The sequence below is a fragment of the Strongylocentrotus purpuratus genome, unplaced genomic scaffold (assembly GCF_000002235.5).
Source record: "Strongylocentrotus purpuratus isolate Spur 01 unplaced genomic scaffold, Spur_5.0 spur5_scaffold_15, whole genome shotgun sequence".
Taxonomy (NCBI): domain Eukaryota; kingdom Metazoa; phylum Echinodermata; class Echinoidea; order Camarodonta; family Strongylocentrotidae; genus Strongylocentrotus; species Strongylocentrotus purpuratus.
In genome coordinates, this window is record NW_022145600.1 from 20643683 (window position 1) to 20666783 (window position 23101).

Genomic DNA, 23101 nt, shown 5'->3' on the forward strand with positions numbered 1-23101 from the left:
TGCGTGAAAAGTATCCCTTTACCGGACATTTTGGTAACATGCATGGTATCCCTCCGTTTTCGGAGTGTGGGGGGGGGGGGGGGCAAGTGTTGTACATCCATTTTTTGTGGTTATAGGGACTCGGTGGTAAAATTCTTTGACCTACATGTATGGTGCAGGGCTTGTCATTGTTTGGATGTTCTTGACAGCTTGGGATCTGTTAATAATGATAATAAATAAACGTTTTTGTATAGCGCATAACACATAGGCATAATTTCATGTCTCTATGCACTTTACAGAACAGAATGCAGAAGGCGTGGAAATGGTACAATGGGTTTATAATCATGAGATCTTACAAAGTGCTATTAATAGATATGTTTTGTTAATTAAGTCTGTATTTCTCAGGTATCAAACATTGACTGCATATGAAAATGACCTTTACCTGTAAGGTTTTGTCATCTGTTAGCACATGCAAGTCCCCATATATATACATGTATACGTGCTGAATATTAGGAACATGAAGCATACTAATAACAGACATTGCTGGTATTTTGGTAAACAATAAATATTGACTTGATATATTATAATTTTTTTTTTTTTAACATTTGGTTGTATTAAATTGATAAACATGTAAGGTGCTTCTATTTGATACTAATGTGCAAAAAGAGAAAGATTAATTTTTTACTCTAGATATGAAATTATTGTGATAGAACTATATACATGTACATATTGAACGGAATTGAGTCAAATTTGTGTAATTTGTTTGTAGATTTAGTATTCTGTATTTTCATATTACCTGTTGACCAATAATAATTAATTAATTAAGCATACATGTCATATGCACAAACATTTACATGATATAAATGTGTGCATTAACTCTACTTTTTATGTTTTGTATTTCATAACAAATGTTTCATTGCAGCTATATATTTTTTGTTCAAGTTGTCCTAATACAAATTTATTTTTTTCATGTCAATTTCAATGCATTCGAGTTTAGTATATTCATGTCAGAATTGGATGACCTCTAATACATGTACCTGATTTCCTAGTGATTCCACATATCTTTGCTGACTTTTTTTGGTCAACTTATCTAGAGCATTTTGGCCATGGCTAAGATTAAGATTAAGGTTATGTTTGGTAGGTAAGGTTTGGAGTATAATCAGGGCTGTCAACCCTCCCGCCACCACGCTCATTCTCCTGCCGTCCCACCAGCTCGTAGCGGGAGACTCCCGCCACCACACCCTTCCTCCCTCTCCCCCTCCCTCTCCCCCGCAATCTCCCGCCAGACGTGTAAAATGAACCAGCGTATTCGTTTTGTATGTTTTGCTCAAAGGGGGGGGGGGGGGGGTAGTGAGCATTTTTTCTTCCTTACTCAACATCCCCCCCCCCCTTCCCTGTTGAGCCAACAAAAAATTGCACACGATCTCCCTCGAAGCAGTTTCCCCAAATTGATAGCAATAATTGTGTAAAAACATTCCAAATCAAACCAAAGTCGCTTTTACAGTGTATTTACTCTGAGCTACTACTGTATGTGATTTCAATCCTAAATCTTTTTAAGTACATATTGTCTGCGATTCCCAACTGATCAAAAATTTCAGTAATTTTTCCGGCAAAGATAAACAGTCAGTTTCTCAGATTTTCTGTGATTTTTTAACTAATCTTTACTCAATAAAAGGATAAGGTAAGAATTCTTGGTAGATTTTTGTGTAAATTTGGTATATAAAAGGGATATCGACTGCTTTAATATTCGAGGACTGGCTGTTTCTATACTGGCTCTAGGGGAATTTGCCTCCGCTGCTATCACCCCTCTGTGTGCCACCCACCCAGGCGTGCCTCGGGGTGATAGCAGCAGAGGCAAATTTCCCTTAGAGAGTACAAAAACAGCCAGTCCTCTCGTAGCAGTCGATATCTCTATACTACAAACTTAAGAGGTAATTACATGTGCATCTTATAGGTCAGAAATTTACAGTAAACTAATATTTTTGTATGTGCAATATTCCAATTGCAAATTTTAATCATGAATACTAATACAGGTAATATTGAAATATAAGCCAGTTTGTAGATAGAACTTGGGCATGTGCAGAAGAGAGGTAATTTGTACAAAACAGTTTAAACCCATTGAGATGCCTGCTGGATATGTTTTAACGAAAGTTATTAATCATTAAAAAAGCATTTGTCCACCGATCGCTACACAGCTGGAATTATTCTACTCAAGAGGTCAAACAAAAGGAGTGAAACTACCGGTACTCCTTGTTTAAAAGATCTGCGGATGTTTGGGGGGGTCATTTGTACCGAGTGCTAACTTCCAACTAGTCTATTGAGGTTTCATATCAATCAAAAACCGCCTAATAGTTTTTGTCTGAAATGTTACTCATTATACCCCTTCTACTGTACTAACCCTCTAACAAACAAAAAAATCCTGAACAAATTCTCAAATCACATCGATATTTATGGTTTTCTTTGAAGGCGACAATGTGTAACTCCCTCTAATAGTATATTCTCCCAACCGTTTTCTGTGAAAATAAGACATAAAATAGGCTTTTAAAAATCTTTCAACACTTTGTTTGGTATGGTATATTGAGCGAACTCATTTCTTTGTGACAATTTAAATTCACCTAGAATTTAATTTAATTATAATATAGTTGGGAGAATTTAGGAATCAAACAGATCAGTTTTTCCCAATTGTTATCATTAATAATGGTCTGTTTTCACTCAAAATTTCACATTATCTTAATTGTACATCTCGCATTGAAGTCACCACCTTAGCACCACTATCTATCATCTGAACAAGTCCCTTTAATGCCTTGCCATAGGACATTATATAAACTCAGTATGGAGCTTTCATAATTACATAGAGTGGTATTCTCATAAGTTAAGCCGGGACTAAGTCCAGACTAAACAAGAATTTTAGTTCACACTTCTATGGAATGCTAGGTTTCATCTTCCTCCTTCAATATTAATGACAAAGATAATCTACCAAAGACTTTGTTAAATTCAGTTCATACTCATATTATCTTTTCTTCCCATTTCATTGCAATATTAATTTTTTGGACACTTTTCACTGAAGGATTAAAATAATCTGTACATGGTAAATTAGTTTGCAACAGGCACTCCATAAAAGTGTGAACTAACTAAGTACGCGCTAGCTTAGTATGCGCTACCGGAGTACCACCCATACTCTTCAAACAAAAATCTTATTTATGTATTACCTATATAAATTGAATTTAATTAAGAATAGATTGCAATTATGTGTGTGATTTGTATGAATAAAACATATATTTTTAACTCTACACAGTTGTGGGCTGTCTGAATTTCTGATTTCATTAATGTTGGATAAAGAAAAAAAAAAATCACTTTTAACTTCCCTTTATCTCATACTCCATGTCACAGTGTTTTATGCCAACACAAAGCCAATATTCAAGAGTAGATAATGCTGTATTTTATTGATATTAACAATAAATTAACTCAAAGAAAGAAAATATACAGATAAAAATATCTTCCGCTTTAATTCATACAAAGAAAATATACATATAAAAAATGAAACCTGAAAAGGTTTTTAGTTTGGAAGTCATGACTAAAACTTGTCAAGTATTAATGGACCATATACATCATAAATGGACCACATTTTTCACTCAAAAATTTCACTCACTGATCTCTGGGTGGTGGCTACACACAATTTCTAATCGGACTTAATCTTTATAAAATGTAAAAATAAAAAGCGATCATCAAAACATCTAGTAGTTTGAAAGAAAGGAAGTTACATGTACAAATATGTGGGTGACAGACCACAGGAAAATTTAAAGGATATACAGTGTATCCCAGAAAAAATGAAACCGAGAACTATCAATGTTTTATCATAACTTAATCACAATCTCAAGTGCATGGCTGATCATCAACGAAACGGAGTGAAGTCTTTTGCCAACTCTGTTTGTTGCAACGGCAGGTAGCTAGTGAAAACGAATCCGATTAATCAAATTATGGAAATGCAAGCATTACATTAAACAAACAGAACTTATTCCTGGCTCATTTTCCTGATTGAGGTGTCATATGAAAGGGCAGAAAATGAACTTTCTAGAAATGTGATTTTCTCTTTGAAATTCAGATACCGCCCGCCAAATGACTTTTTGGTTTCCTCTCTTCAAATTGTGTTTAATCACTCATGTATGAAATATGCATCATATGAGTTGCATCAGATGAAAGAGGAGGATCTAAGCTTTACAAATATGTGTCATTTATTAATTATAATTGTGATTAAGTTATGATAAAACATTGATAGTTCTCGGTTTCGTTTTTTTCTGGGACGCACTGTATAACAACCGAGACCTCCACTGTTTCCTGTTTTTAAATCCCATGACTTACCAATAGAATATACAATATACTGAAGCCCTGTTTATCAATAAACCACTTCAGAGGATAGCACTTGTCCAAATGACCCCAAAATACTCACAGATCTTTTACATACACATCATGGAGACATCCCACTTTGTGCATGTTAGAATAATAACTGCCAAAGTTACGGAGGTGCTTCATGAATACCTTTTGTTTGCCCTCTTGAAAAGAAAATTCCATTCATGTATCCTATAATGTACCACCAGTGCATAAATGAATAATGATGACATAACTTTCATGAACATTGATGGGTTTTACATTTTTTACAACCGACTCTATCTGCCCATGCGCGGATAGTATCTCTGACATGGCTTATTTCAACACCCAGCATATTCCCCATGGTCAGAACTATAGTCAAATCTGTTTAAGTGAACACCTCACCTGTATAGAAAGACCACCGGTCCACAAATGGCCGCATTTTTTGATGCACTATGACTAGGGATTCCCATTGGTATATGTATTAAAGGAACCTTTACATAATGACCACCTGCCTATAAAGACCACTTTTCTTGTTACCCTTTAACGGTCTTTATAAACAGGTTTTACCTTATTCTATACAAAACATATGTATACAGTGGAACCTCTTTATAAAGAGCTCTGATTATAGCGAGGTATCTGATATAACGGTGATGTTGCTGATCCCAGATCTTTATATTCTTTGGGGTTTTTTTACCCAAGATTCCTGATAGAACAAGGTCATTTCCTGGTCCAAAGGACCACTGTATCAAGTACATTGTACCAGTATATTTCATACAAATATTATACCTCTATATGAAGTAGAGACTTAAAAAACAAAAACAATGAGTAACATATTCTACACTTGAGACAGAGCACTAATTTCATACCCTGATATGTGAAAAATTTCAGAGAAAAATTGGCGCCAAAATTGATATTTGTTCTGGAATTTTAGCTTGGGATATCAGAAAGACTGGATATTAACTGCCCTTGTAGTCTAACACGTTTAAATTGTGTCAACGAATGAGAGAAATCAAGAGTAAATCTGCATTTTAATTGGAAGACTGATATTATAGTAATGAACTTGTATCTAGGACAGGCAAATATGGTAATGTCCCAGGCTTCTCTGTGAAGTTGCCTAACACTGTTGGGAAATGATAGTGAGATTACTCTAACCCACAAATGTCTAGCATCGGCATGCCTACAGGTTTATAGTCCAGATTCTGTCCATTTTCAACAAAAAAAATTCTTCAACCATCTATGTCCTCCTCCCTTACACACTTCCCACACAGCCCCCCCCCCCCCAATAAAAACACACCCAGTGTTTGCGAGGATAAGAATTAAAAGCAAGGACTGTCTTCGTTTTGACGCAGAATTATTTTCTGAGCTGTCACGGAAATAGTCCCCCCCCCCCCCCGCCAAAAAATAAAAAATAAAAAATGATGAACTACAACTCCAATTTGACTACCAGTTGGTTACAAGTGAGAGTGACACATTTACAGAAAAAGAAAAAACACACGTACATAAAATGATTTTAGATGGCAGTCATGATATATACAGTGCACACATTCAAATGCATAGTCTTTAAAAATATGATATATTCCACATACAATAATAGTTGATAATTTACCACAAGTAGATGATTGATAGGAATAAGAGAAACTACATTGTATACACAAAATACTTTTCACTGTTTAAAGAAAAATAGATAGTACACCTTACAAGATGTACAGTAAAAATAGTACATCATGACACAATTTTTACATCAACATTGAAATTCACTAAAACATTATGGCTCAATCATACAATGAAAAATCTGGGGGAAATGTATATATTTTGATTAGGCAAAAAAAAAAAGAAGATGTATTCCTCTTTGCGACCGACCCATAAATCTTGAAATCTACCGCCGGCTTTTGATTTTTTTTTTTTTTTTAACCGTTTTTTTAGAGAAAAAAAATGTAGCAAAGCATTCAAAACTGAGAATTATCAGCCCAAAGAGGGAGTAAAAAAATGTTTTAAAAAAGTTATTCAAAAAATATATTTTCAACCGACCAACCCATGTTTTGGCACCTAAAGGGCAATACAACATTGTTTTTGTTAGGCCTTATCATAATAATGATGCTTTCAGTTAAGATGCATGTAAAATTTCTATTCAACCATCTATTCAACATTCTATCCACCTGTATTTTCATTTACTTCTTGAAAGCTGATCAGCAACCCTTTGGACCTTAAAGTCTGGTCACACCCCACTAGTAACGATAACAATATCATAACGTGATAAATCGTCCCAAATCACTCCCCTCATTTTTGTGTAGAAGGCAGTAGAAAACTCTCTAGGTCGGACCTCAACAATTTATGCTAACGAGAGTCCCTCAATGGTTCTATCATCTTTTTGGAATCACTCGGCCAACTATTTTCTTTGATAGGACAGAACTCAACAATTATTTAACTCCAACGATGTGACTCAAATCAGAAGAAATAATGTGGACAGTGTAATTCTTGCTTTATCAAAATCAGAACACCAACCATTCTATTGCTGATGATGTGTCACCACTTTTATCATTACTGTTATTGTCACATCATAATATACTGTATGCATGTAGTTTATTGTTATCATTATCAGTGAGGTCTTACCATGCCTTTATCTATTTCCGATATCCTTGTACATCTGGCCTTGCATAATAAATCAAAATGGTGTAATAGTTGTGTTCATGTTTATTAGCACTGAATACTTCTGTGAGGTATTTGTTCGCAGCACCAATTCCCTTTGTGCAAACTGAAGTGAATAAAAACAACTACCAATGATTTCTTCTGTCCACTACCTATTTGTACATAATCTCAAATATATAATTTCATAAGTACTGATTAAGTCATTTGTTAATGTAAAGGGCCTGTACTATAAACATTCACAATTGCAGGGGCATGTAAAGAATACAAAGTGACTACTTGCATAATACTTGACAATGTTAAAGCTAATACATGTCATAAATATATTCTCTTTTCAAAAATGGATTCAAGTTATATCTACAACTTTTTGTAAACTAGAATATTACTTGTATGTAGCAACTTGTGTTGCACCGTCTTCTTAATACTGCTTGAAAATCAACAGACAGGTATTACATGACAGCAAATTTGTCAGGATATAATAATATTCTTAATAATATTATCAGTGTACCTTGAATTATATTACAAAAGTGTTTTTTTTTTTTTTTTAAATTGACGAATGAATAAACCTTATAATTATTTTCAATATATATTTAAATGGGCATAAGGTTACAGTTCAATATTTGTAACCATTATCATTTTCATACAATAACAAATATAGGTAGAATTACCATGGAGACTGATCTGGCAGTGTAAAAAATAATTTAAAAAAAAACGTGAAAAAAAACAAGCACAATGATCACTATCATTCTTTTCTAAAGTAGAATACACCACATAAAATGCCGTAAAACATCCATTATTTTTTTTTACAGTACATTGATGTATGTACGAAAATATATATTTCATTAATTGACATGATTTTTCTGAAAGAACAAAAAACTTAAACAGAAACAAAGAAGTTTTTACTTTAAAATACACTTTAACAGCTATTAATTGCATGGATCTGTTCTATTTCAGATAAACTACTGAGAGATATACAACTACTCTCAATTAGTATCTTCTGGAATCACATTTTGTAGAAAGGAGAGGTTTAAAAAAAAGTTGTTTTCTTAAGTGCATGATGGACTGTGAAGTAACTAATGACTTTCTTCTTCCGATGAGACAAACATCATCTACTCTTATGGTGGTTAACATACGTAGCATGCATGAGGCGGTCTCTCTAAGCTATTTGTATAGGAAGACTGAACATAACGATGTTCAAACCCACCGGAAGTGCAGGTCATATGAGAACGGAACCATCTTAAGTTCTTAACCCGTTCCCTCTGAGAACCTGGTAGTCTCTCAATGGGAATGACAGAATTCGGTAGTCATCGGGTTAAACAGCACATCAGATCTCCTCTGGCACACACGTGCTTCGTTCGGGGTGGGGATCAGTATATCACGTTTTGCCTGTTGTTACTGTTTTGTCGGCTGAAGTTGAGAATGGCATCTGCAGCATTGCAGTGCTCTGCTCGCAAGCGCTTATACCTGGTGTGGAAGCCCAGGATGAAGAGGATGGCAGCGAGGGTCGCATAGCCCCCGAAAAACATCATTGTTACTGGAAAGGAGGGAAGCAACATATGAAAGTACAGTTAAACTTACTGTGATGATTACAAGAATGATGAAGACAGTCCCTCACAGAAATTCTGAGTTGTTTAGTAACCTTGCCAGTAAAACAAAAAGAAGTTTTCAATAATTTTTGCAGTCAAATTAACAAGAAAATGTTCCTTCAAAGATCTCTATCTATAAAATTACATGACAATTCAAAAGACTTGCATTATTTGGGACCACAAGCGAGATTTCTGTATCTTCCTTGGTTGATTACTTATCAATTACACATTTTCAACCAATATCATTTGGCAAAAATCATTTGTTCTTAGTCTCGAAAGTAAGTCAAGTGCAAATATGGCTCCGTCATTTCAGAAATACAAGATTACTTACAAACATTGACTGCCTGATTTAAAACAAATGATTACATGGATGATATAAAGGCCTACTTACCAGTCATGTCTTGTGACACCGCATTGCCAACAAGTAGATCCTCTATGTCTTCTACACCGTCTTGAAAGAGAGATGCCGTGGTGACGGAAGGAACGGTCGGAGCGACCTTGCAGGAGTTAAGAGTTGTTCTTGAGATGTAAGGGGTCTGGCTAACCACTCTGCAGCCAGCATGAGGAGGAAACCTTGAACCTGACTGCAATAGAGAACAAACGATTTGAATGGTTGAACTTGATTGGGAGCACTTGCAGACTTGCAGTACAGCTTCATTTTGAGAGAATGTATTAAAGCTTATCAACACTAGTGTGGCTAGGAGGGATTAGACCACACAGTGAGGTCACTGACAGGTGGCTATCTCATCAACTCAGCTCTCAAATAACATAAGAAATAGAGGATCATGGAGGGCAACAGGCAACGATTGGGAAGTTTTCTATATAGAGGGAGCAAGTAGCTACAAGTAAGACAGTGGGGCTTTAAAGACCCTGTCGGAAGTGAAAAATGAAATAGATGAATTATATATCAACGGAAAGTTTATAAGCCATAGATTACGATAATATCAACTACATGCTATTTTAGTGTCTGTCAGAGGGTGACAGCTCTCTGAAAACTCGAAATCCAAAGTTTTGACATTCCGAAGAGGTTGACCTACACACTAGCTATCAACTGAATGATATCAATGTTATGAGGAGTATGCTTATTCGCAGTGAATTTGCATTAACTAAACACGGCTACATGCACAGTGTATTATATCTAGGCGATCTGAAAGGGTCCACATATGTCGTCACCGTAACTGCGGCAAATTAGACCCCTGTTGAAACTGAAATTTGGAGGGGTGCAGAAATGAGGTTTCAATTTGCTTTTGTGCAATACTGAAAGGAATTTTTTTTTTCCTTTATATTTGTATTCTACATTCATTCAGCTTTCCATTGATATGAAGTTGTATTTTCATCAGATAAGGGGTGGTGTTTCACAAAGATCCCAAGCAGAACTTAACTCTAAGTTGTACTTAAATATTATGGAGAGCCATTTGCAGCCTTATAATAAAATATATCAAAAGCGAAAATTCATTTTATTTTATACTTTTTATAAATTCCACATCAAGAACATGAAATCTCCTTGATAATAGAAATATGAATGATTTGAATCAAAAATTGTATGCCTTTTAAAATTATTTTTACAAAATATTTTCATAGATGCTAAGTTCAACTTAGGATCTTTGTGAAACACCCCCCGGTCTTTCACCTCATCACAGCTTACCCAGACATGATGAGGAAGCCTGCACTCGTACCCTCCGATACCGGATACGTCGCCTCCACACCAAGCTCCAGAGAGACCGGGAACTGGGCGAACCCAAAGAAACCTAAAGCTCCACAAACACCAAGAATAGCTGCAGGTATATTTGGGTATCTCGTTACCTGGAAATTAAACACGGAAGATAAAGCAACATGGTGAGAAACTACATTAATTTTGAAGAAAAAAATACTGATTTTGTTGTGAAGGGGTATGGATATAATTATCGCCCAAGGTGATCTTGAAACAGCACTGTGCCTTGAGACTAAATTAAGTCGAGGGGCATTGTGCAGTTTCGAGATCACAGAAGAGCTTTGGTTTTTAACCATGACCTGAAAAAAAAGCAGTCAGTATTTGTTTTATACATTGCATCCTGAAGGTTATTTGTATGAGTGTCAAATGAAGTTCTTTCATTTGAAGGGAAATTAATATTAATTAACATTTGGAAGTACAAATAAACACTTCCTTGTCTGTATGAGCAAACAAACACTTGGAATTCTGCATGCATTATAATCAAATGGGAATATTTGTCTACTGACATTACATTTATGACATTTTTGTGACTGGATCTTGTTTAAAAACCCATTACAATTTGACATGTAAGTGAAATGCAAGTTGTAATTCAGTCCAGTGGTCAACTCTCTGTTTTCATCAATAAACTGACTCTGATGGACCTCATTTAAAACCAAGTTGCGTTTTTTTTTTTAACAGCAACATAAAAGGTCGGTCCTGAGACATACATTATAACATCTGACTGATACAAGTCTGTAAAAATCACATTAAACTGCATGCGCTAGCAAAAGGTAATCAAAATTTCATTTTGAATTTGCATGGAACGATAAAAACTAAAGAGGGCAGCTCACTTACCACTGACAGAGCTACTATACACACTGCACAGAGGGCAAAGGAGACCTTGGCAACGAGAGCAAACTTCTTCGTCCTATCAACGTATAACCCAGATACGAAGGCTCCCAGGATGCCACTGGCTATCAAGACAGCCCCACATATACCAGAGAAATTCTGCATCGAGGGAGATAATAGCAAATATATGATTACACACCAGGCGCGGATCCAGGGGGGGGGCCGAGCGTGCCTTGGCCCCCCCCCCCCCCCCCCCCGCAAAAAAAAAAAAAAAAGGAGAGAGAGAGAGAGAAGGAAAAGAAGGGAAAGAGGAGAGAAAGGGAAAAAAAGAAGAGGAAGAAGAAAAGAAAAGAGGGAAGAAGGAGATCAGGGGGAGGACTTGCCTCCCCCTCCCCCCCCCCCATAAAAAATAAAAGAGAAGGAAGGAAAGGGAAAGAAAAAGATAAAGAGGAGATAAAGGGAAGGACAAAATAGGAAGAAGAAAAGAAAAGAAGGGGGATATCAGTTGCAATTTTCCCGCCAACAAGTTGTGGATCGAGGGGGGGGGGCAAAAGACCCTAGCCTCCCCCCCCCCCCCCCCCCCCCCGTCCCCGCTAAAAAAAGAGAGAAGGAAGGAAAAGGAAAGAGGAGAGCTAAAAGGGAACAAAAAGAGGAAGAAAAAAAGAAAGGGAGAAAAGAAGAAAGAAGCGGAGATCAGTTGCGGTTAATCCCGCCAACAAATTGAATGTGTGGAGCGGGTTGGGGACCAAATGACCGTGCCCCTCCCCCCCCCCCCCCAGCAAACCTAAAAGAGAGATAAGTAAGGGAAGGGAAAGAGAAAGAGGAGAGAAAGGGAAAGGAAAAAAAAGAGAATGAAGAAAGGTAGGGGATATCAGTTGCAATTTTCCCGCCAACAAGGTGTAGATCGGAGGGGGGGGGGTGGGGGGGGGGGGGGGGGGGCACTGGCATACTGATAGGGGAGGGGGGTTGAGAAATAGAATTCAAACGTGGTTTATTTATAATTACATAACGGTGGTTAACAAATAATGCTGAAATGAGATAATTTTCCTCACTTCATGCGTTTGTTGGAAAAATTCCTAAAAATTCCTAATTTACAGCCAGGCAAGAAAATGCTTCTTGAGATGCCTACATATCAGGGCCCGCGGAACGGCGGGGATCGGGATCCTCGAGCCCCTCCCCCACACTTTCTTTGAAAAAGTATATTAAAGAGAAATAGAAAGAAAGAGAGCGAGAAAGAAAAAATAGTTAACTGCCAGTGTCACATTATAATGGGGTATCAAAATATGCTCATCTGACCATGATTAAAATTAATGCCCAAAATCCTAAGGGCTCTGCCCCTGGATTCCACCTAGGCCCTAAGGCGGGCCCTTAGATGCTCATAATATGACGGTCATTTAATGCCTAAAACCCCTGATTTCTGGGGGCTCTGCCCCTGGACCCCATGCCAAATAGTGTCCTGCTAGTGTCACAAATAATAAGGTATCAAAAATGCTCATCTGATCGTAATTAAACGCCTAAAACCCCTGAGCTTCTGGGGGCTCTGCCCCCTGGACCCAACCAAGAGCCCTTAGGAGGGCCCCTCGATACTCATCTGACCGTAATTGAGTGCCTAAAACCCTTGAGATCCCGGGGCTCCGCCCCCTGAACCCCAAGCCAATTAGTGACCTACCATTGTAACAATTAGGTATATCAAAATAATGCTCATCTGACCGTAATTAAGTGCCTTAACTCCTGAACTGAATTTAGAAAAGGATTAAAAGTCATAACGGTACAACGAATCGTCTTATTTCGCTAATGATTTAATGAAACGTAAAAGCTTTATTCAGACGAGGATTATTTTCGAGAACGGTGCAACGAATCGTCTTCTTCCTCTAATGATTTGATGAAACGTACAAGCTTCCGCGCTTCGCACGAAAGGGAGGAGGGGAAAACTGAATTCAGATGAGGATTAAGAGTCGAGAACGGTACAACGAATCGTTTTCTTTTTCTAATGATTTAATGAAACGTAAAAACTTCCGCGCTTCGCGCGGGAGGGGAAAAACTATTTTCAGACGAGTAGGCACGTACGGAAGGGGGGGAGGGGGTTAGGGGGTTGACCCTCCCCCCTTCGGTTTTTTATGTGTGTATTTTGGAGCAACCCCCCCCCCCCCCCTTTTCTGTGATTTTTTTTTTTTTTTTTTAATTAAAAAAAAAAAAAAAAAAATATGCCAATGGCTGACCTAAAAAAGGTGACCTCACCCCCCCCCCCCCCAACGGAACAAAATGTCAAATTTTCAAATTTCGAGACCAAAAAAAAAAAAAAAGTGTCCTCATCCCCCCCCCCCCCCCCCCCCCGCTTATTTAGCGGCTGGCTGAGTCGTTACAATTTTTTTTCAGACAAAAAAAAAAAGTGGGCCCCCCCCCCCCCTACGAAATCCTGGATCCACGCCTGTTACACACGACCAACATACATGTAGTTTCAAACCATAAAGGCATTGTTTAACAATGTTAAATCTGAGATGTACATGTATGGCCCTACGTGTTATCAGGTTATGTGGTATGGTGTAATATTGAAGCCCTAACAAAATTGCGCTTCAAAATGATCGTGAAGTGCCTCAAAAAGTTTTTTCTCAAATTTTGAATTCAAATAAAAAATATCTTGATAATTTGAAGGCCAATCGGCTTGTAAACGTCATGGGATTCCTGACTGACCTAAAGGTTTGTGATTATGATTGCAGCATGAGCTAAATCTAGGATTTTGTTTAGAATCTGAGACAAAGATACCCAATCCCTTTAAAGTGTACCAATTACCAAAACATGTTTTACTCTTGATAGAAAGGGATTCTATTTCACTATACTGTATTCAAAATATGAGCTTCAAATATTAGTGACATAGAGTACAGCTTAAAGGTAATACAAAGTTTTGGTATGGGGTCATGAATTTGGTTCAAATGAACATATTGGAAGCATATGCAATCCTACAATATTCAGTGATCGTTGTTGTGGTTGAAATCGAATCTAAACTTATGAAATTGTAAATAATAAACTCTTTATGTTGTATAGCTCCCTCTTAAGGTCAAAAGATTAACTAAGCTATGAAACAATGTTTCTTGACTAAAATCGACCGATTAGCTATTCCCGTTTGGAAATTATATATCACAACTACATATTCTGAGATTTTCATGGTCGCAGCTACCATTGTACGGCCATAGGCGCTATTTGAAATTTATCAAAATTTACCGGGAGCAAGGGTAAATTTTGATATTCAATTTTTCTCAAAAGCAGAAGTGTTTTAGGGGTTGATTTTCTAGTGCTTTTAATACATCCACAGGGGAATCCAAATATATCAAAATTGTAAAGAATCGCTATCCACCCAATTTTCAAATTTCCCAAAACTTTGTATTACCTTTAAATATATACTCTCAGTAAACAAAAAAATGGCCTGTTGAGTAGTCTAGTTGATGCATGTGTACATGTTTGCAAAGAACAAGGGGCACACAGAACCTACATGTAGGTCGGACTTGAGTTCTATACGCGCCATTGTATGTTATCCATGACTTCTTTATACTTTTTAATTGATAACCAACTGAATGATGGGCAAAAAAGGTTTTTAAGGTAGATTTTATACATTGAATAAACTATACAATCACTTTACATTTGCAAAAACCTCAACATTTTAAACAATGACCTACTAAGCTTTAAACCTCAAGTTACATGTAAATGCATCTGCACGGCACATAACTTTGATTCACCCCCCCCCCCACCCCCAAACTGCTTGCAGTTTACACATTAATCATAGCATCGTCTGTGGTTTAAATCTGTGAATATACACTCAAAGTTTCAAGACCATGAGTGCATCTGCATGTGAAAATAATAGCTAATACAGTAGCATTCACACATTACAATGATCAAAGGTACCCCCCCCCCCCTTAATGTCTTTATCTCACAGCATCAAATGAGGATTAAGAAGCTAAAACAATCATTCGATTCTGAATATATCAATCTACTCACATCACTGTAGCCTAGTGGGCACAACACTTCCTCTATAAGAGATATGATGGAGTTGAAGACTGCTAGTCCGGCACCAAAAACGATAAATAACACCCAGAAAGCTTTGACCCGTACAATCTGCAAGGGGAAGTTAGTTCAAGTTCAAGTTCATTTCATATTTATGATAATGATCAATAATTGATATACACAGAAATCGAAATACAATACATACATGTACATACATGCAATAATTTGTTTTGGTAATGACCCCAGCTTTAGCTGGGCTGCCATTTCAGCGCTCTAGCATTTCACAGAATTAATTTAACTGTAGTTTATCGTAAAGATATGTAAAGATATGTATCGTTACTGTTGGTGAATAAATCAATCAACAAACAGTTTGAAACATAGAAGATACAAATAAACTGCTAGTATTTAAAGTGTTGAAGTGGTCCTGTTTAGTTTTTGACAAATGATGCAACGGTACAAAGTCCACCGAGCAGCAGGTATGCAGGAATCAATGAAAACAAACTATTTAGAGGAGAATTGTGTTGTAAAACCTTAGCCCCCTCTAATGTACAGATTACCGTATGAGAAAATGAATAAAACTTAACAATTCTTGCCAAAACTGAGGAAATCTTGCTTACTTATGATAAAAGAAATCTAAGATGGGGTTTTGAGGGCATTTTTACATACATTACATTTACAAAGATGGGTTATATTTAATAACAGTTTTTTTTAACTGACACACTCTAGCATGAATATACATCTAACTCATTGTATATTCATGTTTTCTTCAATGTGTACTTGTGTACATGTACATGTTCACAACAATTCAAAAACGTTTGCCCAATGATGTACAGTATGGGCTTTTAAGCGCACGCAGGCTAGCAAGATATCACCCACATGCCACACAAACACTAATTTATCATGCAAATAATCTGATAAGTAAACTTTAGCCTCTACCATAATAGATAATAACATGTTATGATGCTGATAATTAAAAATGCAGAGTCTACTAAAGAGATGTTTAGTTCTGGAGAGGTTATAAATAGTTTGTGAACTTTTAAAATCTTTTTACACATATGCAGTGTAGTGTGAAAAAATACCTTCATATTAAAGATATAAGAAGTAACAGCTAAAAATTGTGAACCACACTTTCATGTCACATGTTTGCGTAGTCCCATATTATGCCATACAGGTGTATATTGCTTTTGGTGTACAGTGCTTTTAACTTTTAGCAAGACTGGGCCAATTTCATATCATTTTGATGATTCCAAAACCTTATCGTATACAGCATTACTTATGAGCTACATTATGTACATGAACAACCTTTTCCAATTGCCGACAAAGTTTCTTTCACAATGCAATCGCATGACTAGAACTAAACTTTATCTTTAAATCTATATTAAGCAACTGCTATGAACAAACATTAATATAAAGGTTGACAAATATTTGTTTAAAACTTGAAGTACATGCATCGAAACCGGACTTAGTTCAAGTACATGTCAAACAAATAACGTTTCCTTGATTATAAGAATGCAACGTCATGAAGATCACTTACCTAGAATGTCTTCATTTAATGAAAATAGATTGGCAAATCCAGACGCTTTTCTATCTTTTGCCAAAGTACATTACCGTACATATTCTTTTCATTTCAGCTACATGTGTATCCCAGAGACAGATAATATATTTGATAAATAATATTTGACGAGAGTATTTTTACATCAATTGATAAGTCACGGGAAAGACACTCTAAAGATTTGGAAAAAGATAGATTTCACCCTATCCCCTCAACGTGATGATTTGAAAATGTTCTGCAAGTTCTCCAATTCACTTCAGTTCAATTTATTTACTTTCACTTTCTTTACAAATTACATGCATTGCACTTACAAACATGTATATCGATACAAGCAATTTCATGTAAAAAAAATCACATAAACAGTTGAAATAAGATATAAATGTACATGATACAAACAAAAGGAACCCAGTGACTTAAAGGTAAAGACCAGTATTGGAAACGCCCCAATTTCAAAAAATGAAATGGAAGCTCTCATTACCAATCATGTGAAAGAATATGTTTTGACTAATACATGATGATAAAAAATTTGCAGGGAAACCGCCTACTAATTCATATATTTGGTAAATTTGTTTCTCTCATGGTCTGTGAGAGATATAGGGTAGTCCCATATACATCTTTCTGTGTATAGTGCTTGTAACTTTACAAAGAATGGGCCACATTTCTTATCATTTTGATGATTCCAGAACCTTGCAGATGCTAGATGCTAGATGATCAACCTTTTCTGATCGATTCCACAACGTTTCTTTCACAATGCAATCGCATGACCATAACTGGTCTTTACCTTTAAGCTCACGCACGCCAGCTATTCCCCACTCCTGACAAGGGACAGCCAACCTGTTCGAAACGTCGAGCCACTCCTACTACCCATCCTCTCCAACCAGCGATATAGTTCTCTGTAGAACTACATATGTACATATAAGCTAATTAAAGAAAGACAACCAACAGTCTTTTTCAAGACTACCAACAGTCCTTTCCAGGACTACACACACTCAAGAACAAAAGATTAGAGTCCTTTCCAGGTCTCCCCAATCCTCTTCCCTCTCTCACATGATGCAACCACAAGCCTTCTGTATAAAGAATGGATACGTCGCCGGACTGTCGATCACAAGGTCCGCGGTTCGAGTCCCGCCGCCGCACTAATGTCCTTTGGCAAGACATTGATCTACATTTGCCATACTCCACCGAGGTGAAGTAAATGGGTACCTCGTAGGAATTTATTCCTTGAAACGCAGCGCGCGTAACAGCTGCACTGCTACAGCCAGGGTAATTATGCTGCATTATTGTAGAGCACTTAGAGACTTCTGATAAAGTAAGTGTCAGGTGCTACATAAGCAAGGATAATTATTATTATTATTACAGAGGAATAAGCATGAAAACCTGGATGAAAAAGAAATTCGGTGCTATTTTGTGTTTACCTACCCACCTCACAGAACATTAACCCATTTCCTACTGGAACGACGGGGCACATTAGAATTCAGTAGTCAAGGGGTTTAATAATAACTTACCTGTTTTAACCCGGAGAAGAATGATGCATGATGGGATGCTGCACTTGCACTGGGTGGAGTAGGCGGGGCATTCTTACAGTAACACATGACTACGATGGCTAGCACTCCAGTTACAACGCCAGGTATCATGTACACCATCAACTACGAAAAGGTAAAAACAAAGGTGCACATCAATTTATTTCAGCTCTTCAGTACAGTCAAGATCTCCACAAATTCTGGATGTACAGTACATGTAATGCAAATAAAAAAAACAGGCAATATTCAACAAATTTTGCTGAGCATATATATATTTTTATTTTATTATCACATGTTAAATATTCCTGTAAAGCACTGATATTTTTTCTTAAATAAAAGTTCAAAGGGGTTTTGAATCCTTTTGTTCTTTATTTTACATGTTTTCCGGAGACCACAAGGAATCATTCCTAAATATTTCAGTACTAAATTATAATAATGGAGGCCTACATATGAATACAAATGCATACAATAAAAGAATTGAAAAGAATCACTTGAACAAGTGTGAAAAAAATCCCCCCCCCCCCAAAAAAAAAAAGAACAAGAAGAAATTGCAATAGTTTTGCTGCATGTAAGATTTTAAAGATGAAGTTGAGTTCTGGTCATGCGATTGCATTGTGAAAGAAACGGTGTGGAACCGACCAGAAAAGGTTGCTCATCTAGCATGTAAGAATTTGTGTGTATTGCAAGGTTCTGGAATCATCAAAATGATAAGAAATTTGGCCAAGTCTTGGTAAAGTTACAAACACTGTACACAGAAAGATGTATATGGGACTACACGAACACGTGGCGTAAAAAGCCGGCCCCCCAATTTTTACAATGTTACTTGCATATTTGAAGGCATTTGAAGAGCCATGCTTTTCAGGGAACATGTCTTATCTGATGTTCTTCCACACTTGCATAATAAGAATGAGTAACGCTCACAAATTATTTTTCACCTCTTCCCAGAACTCAACCTTCGCTTTAAATAATATATCTGTCAAGCGCTTAGGCATATCATACCGGTATATAAAAGCGGTATATTATCATTAAGATGTGTGAACATATCAATTAGGAATTCCACCAGGTCTGGTGTAAGCGAACCAGGACACAATCACATGGAACTCTAAAAACAATGTCTTTGACACATTTCAACAGAGCTAAGTTCAACACTGAGTGAGTTCTTAAGAGGCTTTGCATCTAGAAATTCAATGAACAATTGTTTTACCAATGATTCCATTTCATGTGGCTCCGTAACTAGCATCGACGAGAGGAGCAGCCCGATGAGGATTCCAAGGGGGTTGGACGTCGACCCTACTGTGTTTGCCGTGGTCCTCTGCCCCTCCGGAAACCAGAGAGCTGCCACCTTGGTGGGGGTGAAGAGGAAGCATGGCTGGGCTAAGGATGCCACGCCCTGCCCTACCATCACAACCAGATACCGGTGGCTACTGAAGAAGCTGAACACAGACAGGTAGCGGATGACCAGGCCGAGAGTGTTACAGCATGCCCCGAGGATGATCTGAGTAAAAAGGTCAAATCGTTGGTACATTTCTAGAACAAAATTATTATTTTGATTTCAGTACACTTCGTTGGTACACTTTAATTCTTTGCTTTTCAGGCACCTTTAATATAGCTCCATTTTTTATACTCATTCCTATGAACAGCATCTCTACCTCCTACATCACAATCCACTGACTGAACTACCAATTTGAGATTCGCATGGACTTGATCTCACATATCAAACATTCATAACTTCCTTAAATTACTATTGGTCCGATTCATTTCATACTTTTGCCATTCTGCTTCTGTTATTTTTCTGCTTTGATACAAATCAACTCCTTACAAGGGTTGGATTTCACTTTAAATCCCAGTTATAATGGCAGTAGAGTCTTTAACTTTCGGATCTACATGTAGGCTTTTAGCTGGCTATTTGTCATGCAATGTTGCCTTTATCTAATATGCATGTGATTGTGCACTTCCACATTCGTGCACCGTCTACTCCTCAAAAAAGTGTGTAAGAAATGTTTTGTTACTTTTTTTTTCAATAGAGTAGAGGAACATAACATCATCTGAGGTGCCGCAAGCTAAGTTATTAGAATATTTGGAACTCTCCTTGCCAGGTCTGCTGGTGTTACCAGCAATTTACACAATGTATAAAACAAAACAAAAATATTTTAAAAATATAAAAAATTAACATATATTATGTCCACTATCGATCAGAGGTTTAAAGAACTGTAAATTACTGTACGTTAGAACTTGAAATAAGAAGTTGTCATGGTTCTGTTGAAAACCAAAAGTCCTGCCTTTGTGGTTAACATGTACATGGATGGAAACTGAAACAAAAACTTGTTTTGTAAGTTAAATTTTGTTAATTTGTGAAGTTTGCTGTTACTTTTAAATAAAAATTGGCAATCCAAGCAATTGACAACCTTAACGCTTTTATTTCAATTGCCTGGCTGGCAACCAAAATGTAAAAAACAGACAAAACAAAACTGAGAACCCCCACCACTTTATTCAACAACATGTATTTTGTGTTGAGAGGGACTCATACCATTGCAAAAAGTGATATCTTGCCAAAGGACTTTAGTCTCTATTACCATATCATTAATTTGTAGATTTTTTTATCAAAATGCTAACCGGTACATTATTCTTCATTAAAACTAGGAAATTCAATGAAAATGTCATTCCGTGATGCTTGGATTGGAAGTGATCATCTGTCAATGAATGTTATTAGAAAGGAACTTACGACTGGTGCAAGGCCATAGGTGTCTAATATCCACACAGCGATGAAACCGAAAGGAGTAGTGACCATGTATACAGTCGAGAGCCAGTTGATGTTAGCATCCGTCGTATTGAGATACACAGCTGCATAATTAGCGATTGGGGCAAAGCTAATCCAGGTCTGTATTTCAACAAAATAAACAGTAGTATAAATTAAACCTGATGATGATAATAGGAATTATTAGAAAAACACTGCCAAAAATAGCTAATGTTTACCCACAGGATTATTAGTTTTTACTCGCACCCTGTACATATATGCACAAGGATCCTGGCCAGCAGGCTCACACAGGCTGACACAGGCTCCTCACAGGCACACACAGTGCGCAATCTTCAAGGCCTTGAGGTTGAAGCAGCACTTTTCTTGGAGGAAGAAGTTTAAAGGAACATGCCATCTGCGTAAGAGCCGTATTCTGTTGGTGTCAATAGGCAGCTATAGCACTGTCCGCCAGCGAGTATGTATTTTTAACGCCCTCTGGAATACGGGGAACATGCCCCTTTAAGTCTTATTTAAGTTTGACAAATTCTCATTTTCGTCATATTTAAGGTACAAACTGGCAAGTTGAACTGAAATGTTTGTTTATTTTTCTATTTCATGTGTGAACAAATGCCAAGTGTGCGTCAGTTATGTGTAAAGTCTGTCACCTGTTTAAAGCATGACATCAGACATGGGTGTGAAGTAATACGTAGACCCCCTATTGGCATTGTCATATAGACCCTAGGGCTAGGCCTAGTCTAGCCCTAGAGTTAGATCAAAGTCTCTGCAGAAATTTAATTTAAAAAAACAAAAACAATTTCATATTTAATGTATCTTTGGTAACATTAAAATGTGTTAAGCGTATCTTAAAAAGAAAAAAAAAGAAGATATTATTCTCACCAGGGCACTTGAAATGTTCAACAAGGCAAGGACTGCAACAACAAGCCACCTCCTTTTGTACAGCGTATACTCAGCAGTGCCAGTACGGGAAACTTCCCCGCTGGAGAAGGCCGGGCCACCCGGTATTGGCGGTGGGCCGCTAACCCCTGAACCAAAGTCGTCATCGTCTCTTTGGCTGAAAAGCGGTCGATATTGTGGCATGTCTCTTCATATGTCAACTTATAATCTTAAAATAGTTGCGCACAGTATGGTAATGGTGGATAAAGTTCAAACAAAGCAATACAATTTAATAGCCAAATTTATTGACGATGATTATGACAGAGTTGACTTTACTAGATGATGTTACAATATGTTATGATATACGCATGCGTGCTACAGCTATCACATGACCTATTCTGTACAAAGATCATGTGACAATAACAAAATAACAAAACGGAGGACTTCACCATTCCAGGCGATGGCATGAATCGCTCGATCCTTCCTTCCTTCTTTCTTTCTCACATTTTTCCTCTACATTTTTTTTTATTATATTCATTGTTTAACCTACATTTTCAATTACTTTTCTCTGTCTTTGTTTATTACTCTTCTGTGATATAGTCTCTCTCGCTCGCTTTATAAATGGGGCAACTTCTTGAATAAGGAAACAAAAATGTCTAAAATTGTAAATCAAAATGCCCTTTGTATCATAAATTGTAATGTAAATTGACTTTTGTCTTGCTATCTAACCTCGCAATAAACATAGATCCAGTGGCACTATAAGCAAACACGTTTGGGGGGGGGGCAGAAAAAAATAGGAATCACCAGCACTCAATTACATGTTACTTAAGTGGGGGCAAAGGATATGGTAGATCGTAGCGAGTGGAGCATAAATTGGCGTGGGTCCAGGATCAAATCTTCAGAGCCCCCGAAAGTTCAGGGGTTTCAGGCTTTAATTTACGGTCAGATGAGCATCCAGTGGCCGCCTTAATTATATAGTGGCCCATGTTTGGGGTCCAGGGGCAGAGCCCCCGGAGGCTCAGGTGTTTTAGGCATTTAAATACAGTCAGATGAGCATCGAGGGGCCCGCCTTAGGCTAAGGGTCCCTAGTGGAGTCTAGAAAGCGAAGCCCCCCGAAGCTCAGGGGTTTTTGGCATTCAATTAGGCCAACAACAAAAAATCATTTGGTTGTCCTCGGTTGTCTTTCTAGGGAAGGGGCGGGCGGGCGTTTGTTTGGTTTTTTTAACTCCATTTTTTGGGGTGTTTTTTGTTTGATTCCCCACCCCCCCCCCCCCCCATTTTTTAAATTTT

The 23101-nt window shown here is 37.3% G+C and overlaps 1 protein-coding gene across 1 annotated transcript; it reads right to left on the bottom strand.

The window, feature by feature from the left end:
- Nucleotides 1–7748: 7748 nt before the first annotated feature.
- LOC584154 (solute carrier family 49 member A3) lies at nt 7749–22181 on the bottom strand. Its single transcript, XM_011663138.2, has 9 exons — nt 21815–22181; nt 20906–21061; nt 19388–19678; nt 18169–18309; nt 15106–15222; nt 11122–11274; nt 10222–10379; nt 8968–9160; nt 7749–8524 (listed from the first exon to the last, which is right to left on the bottom strand). The coding sequence occupies exons 1-8, from the start codon at nt 22013–22015 to the stop codon at nt 9019–9021; spliced, it is 1359 nt and encodes a 452-aa protein (XP_011661440.2). The 5' UTR covers nt 22016–22181; the 3' UTR covers nt 7749–8524; nt 8968–9018.
- Between the last annotated feature and the right edge of the window lie 920 nt (nt 22182–23101).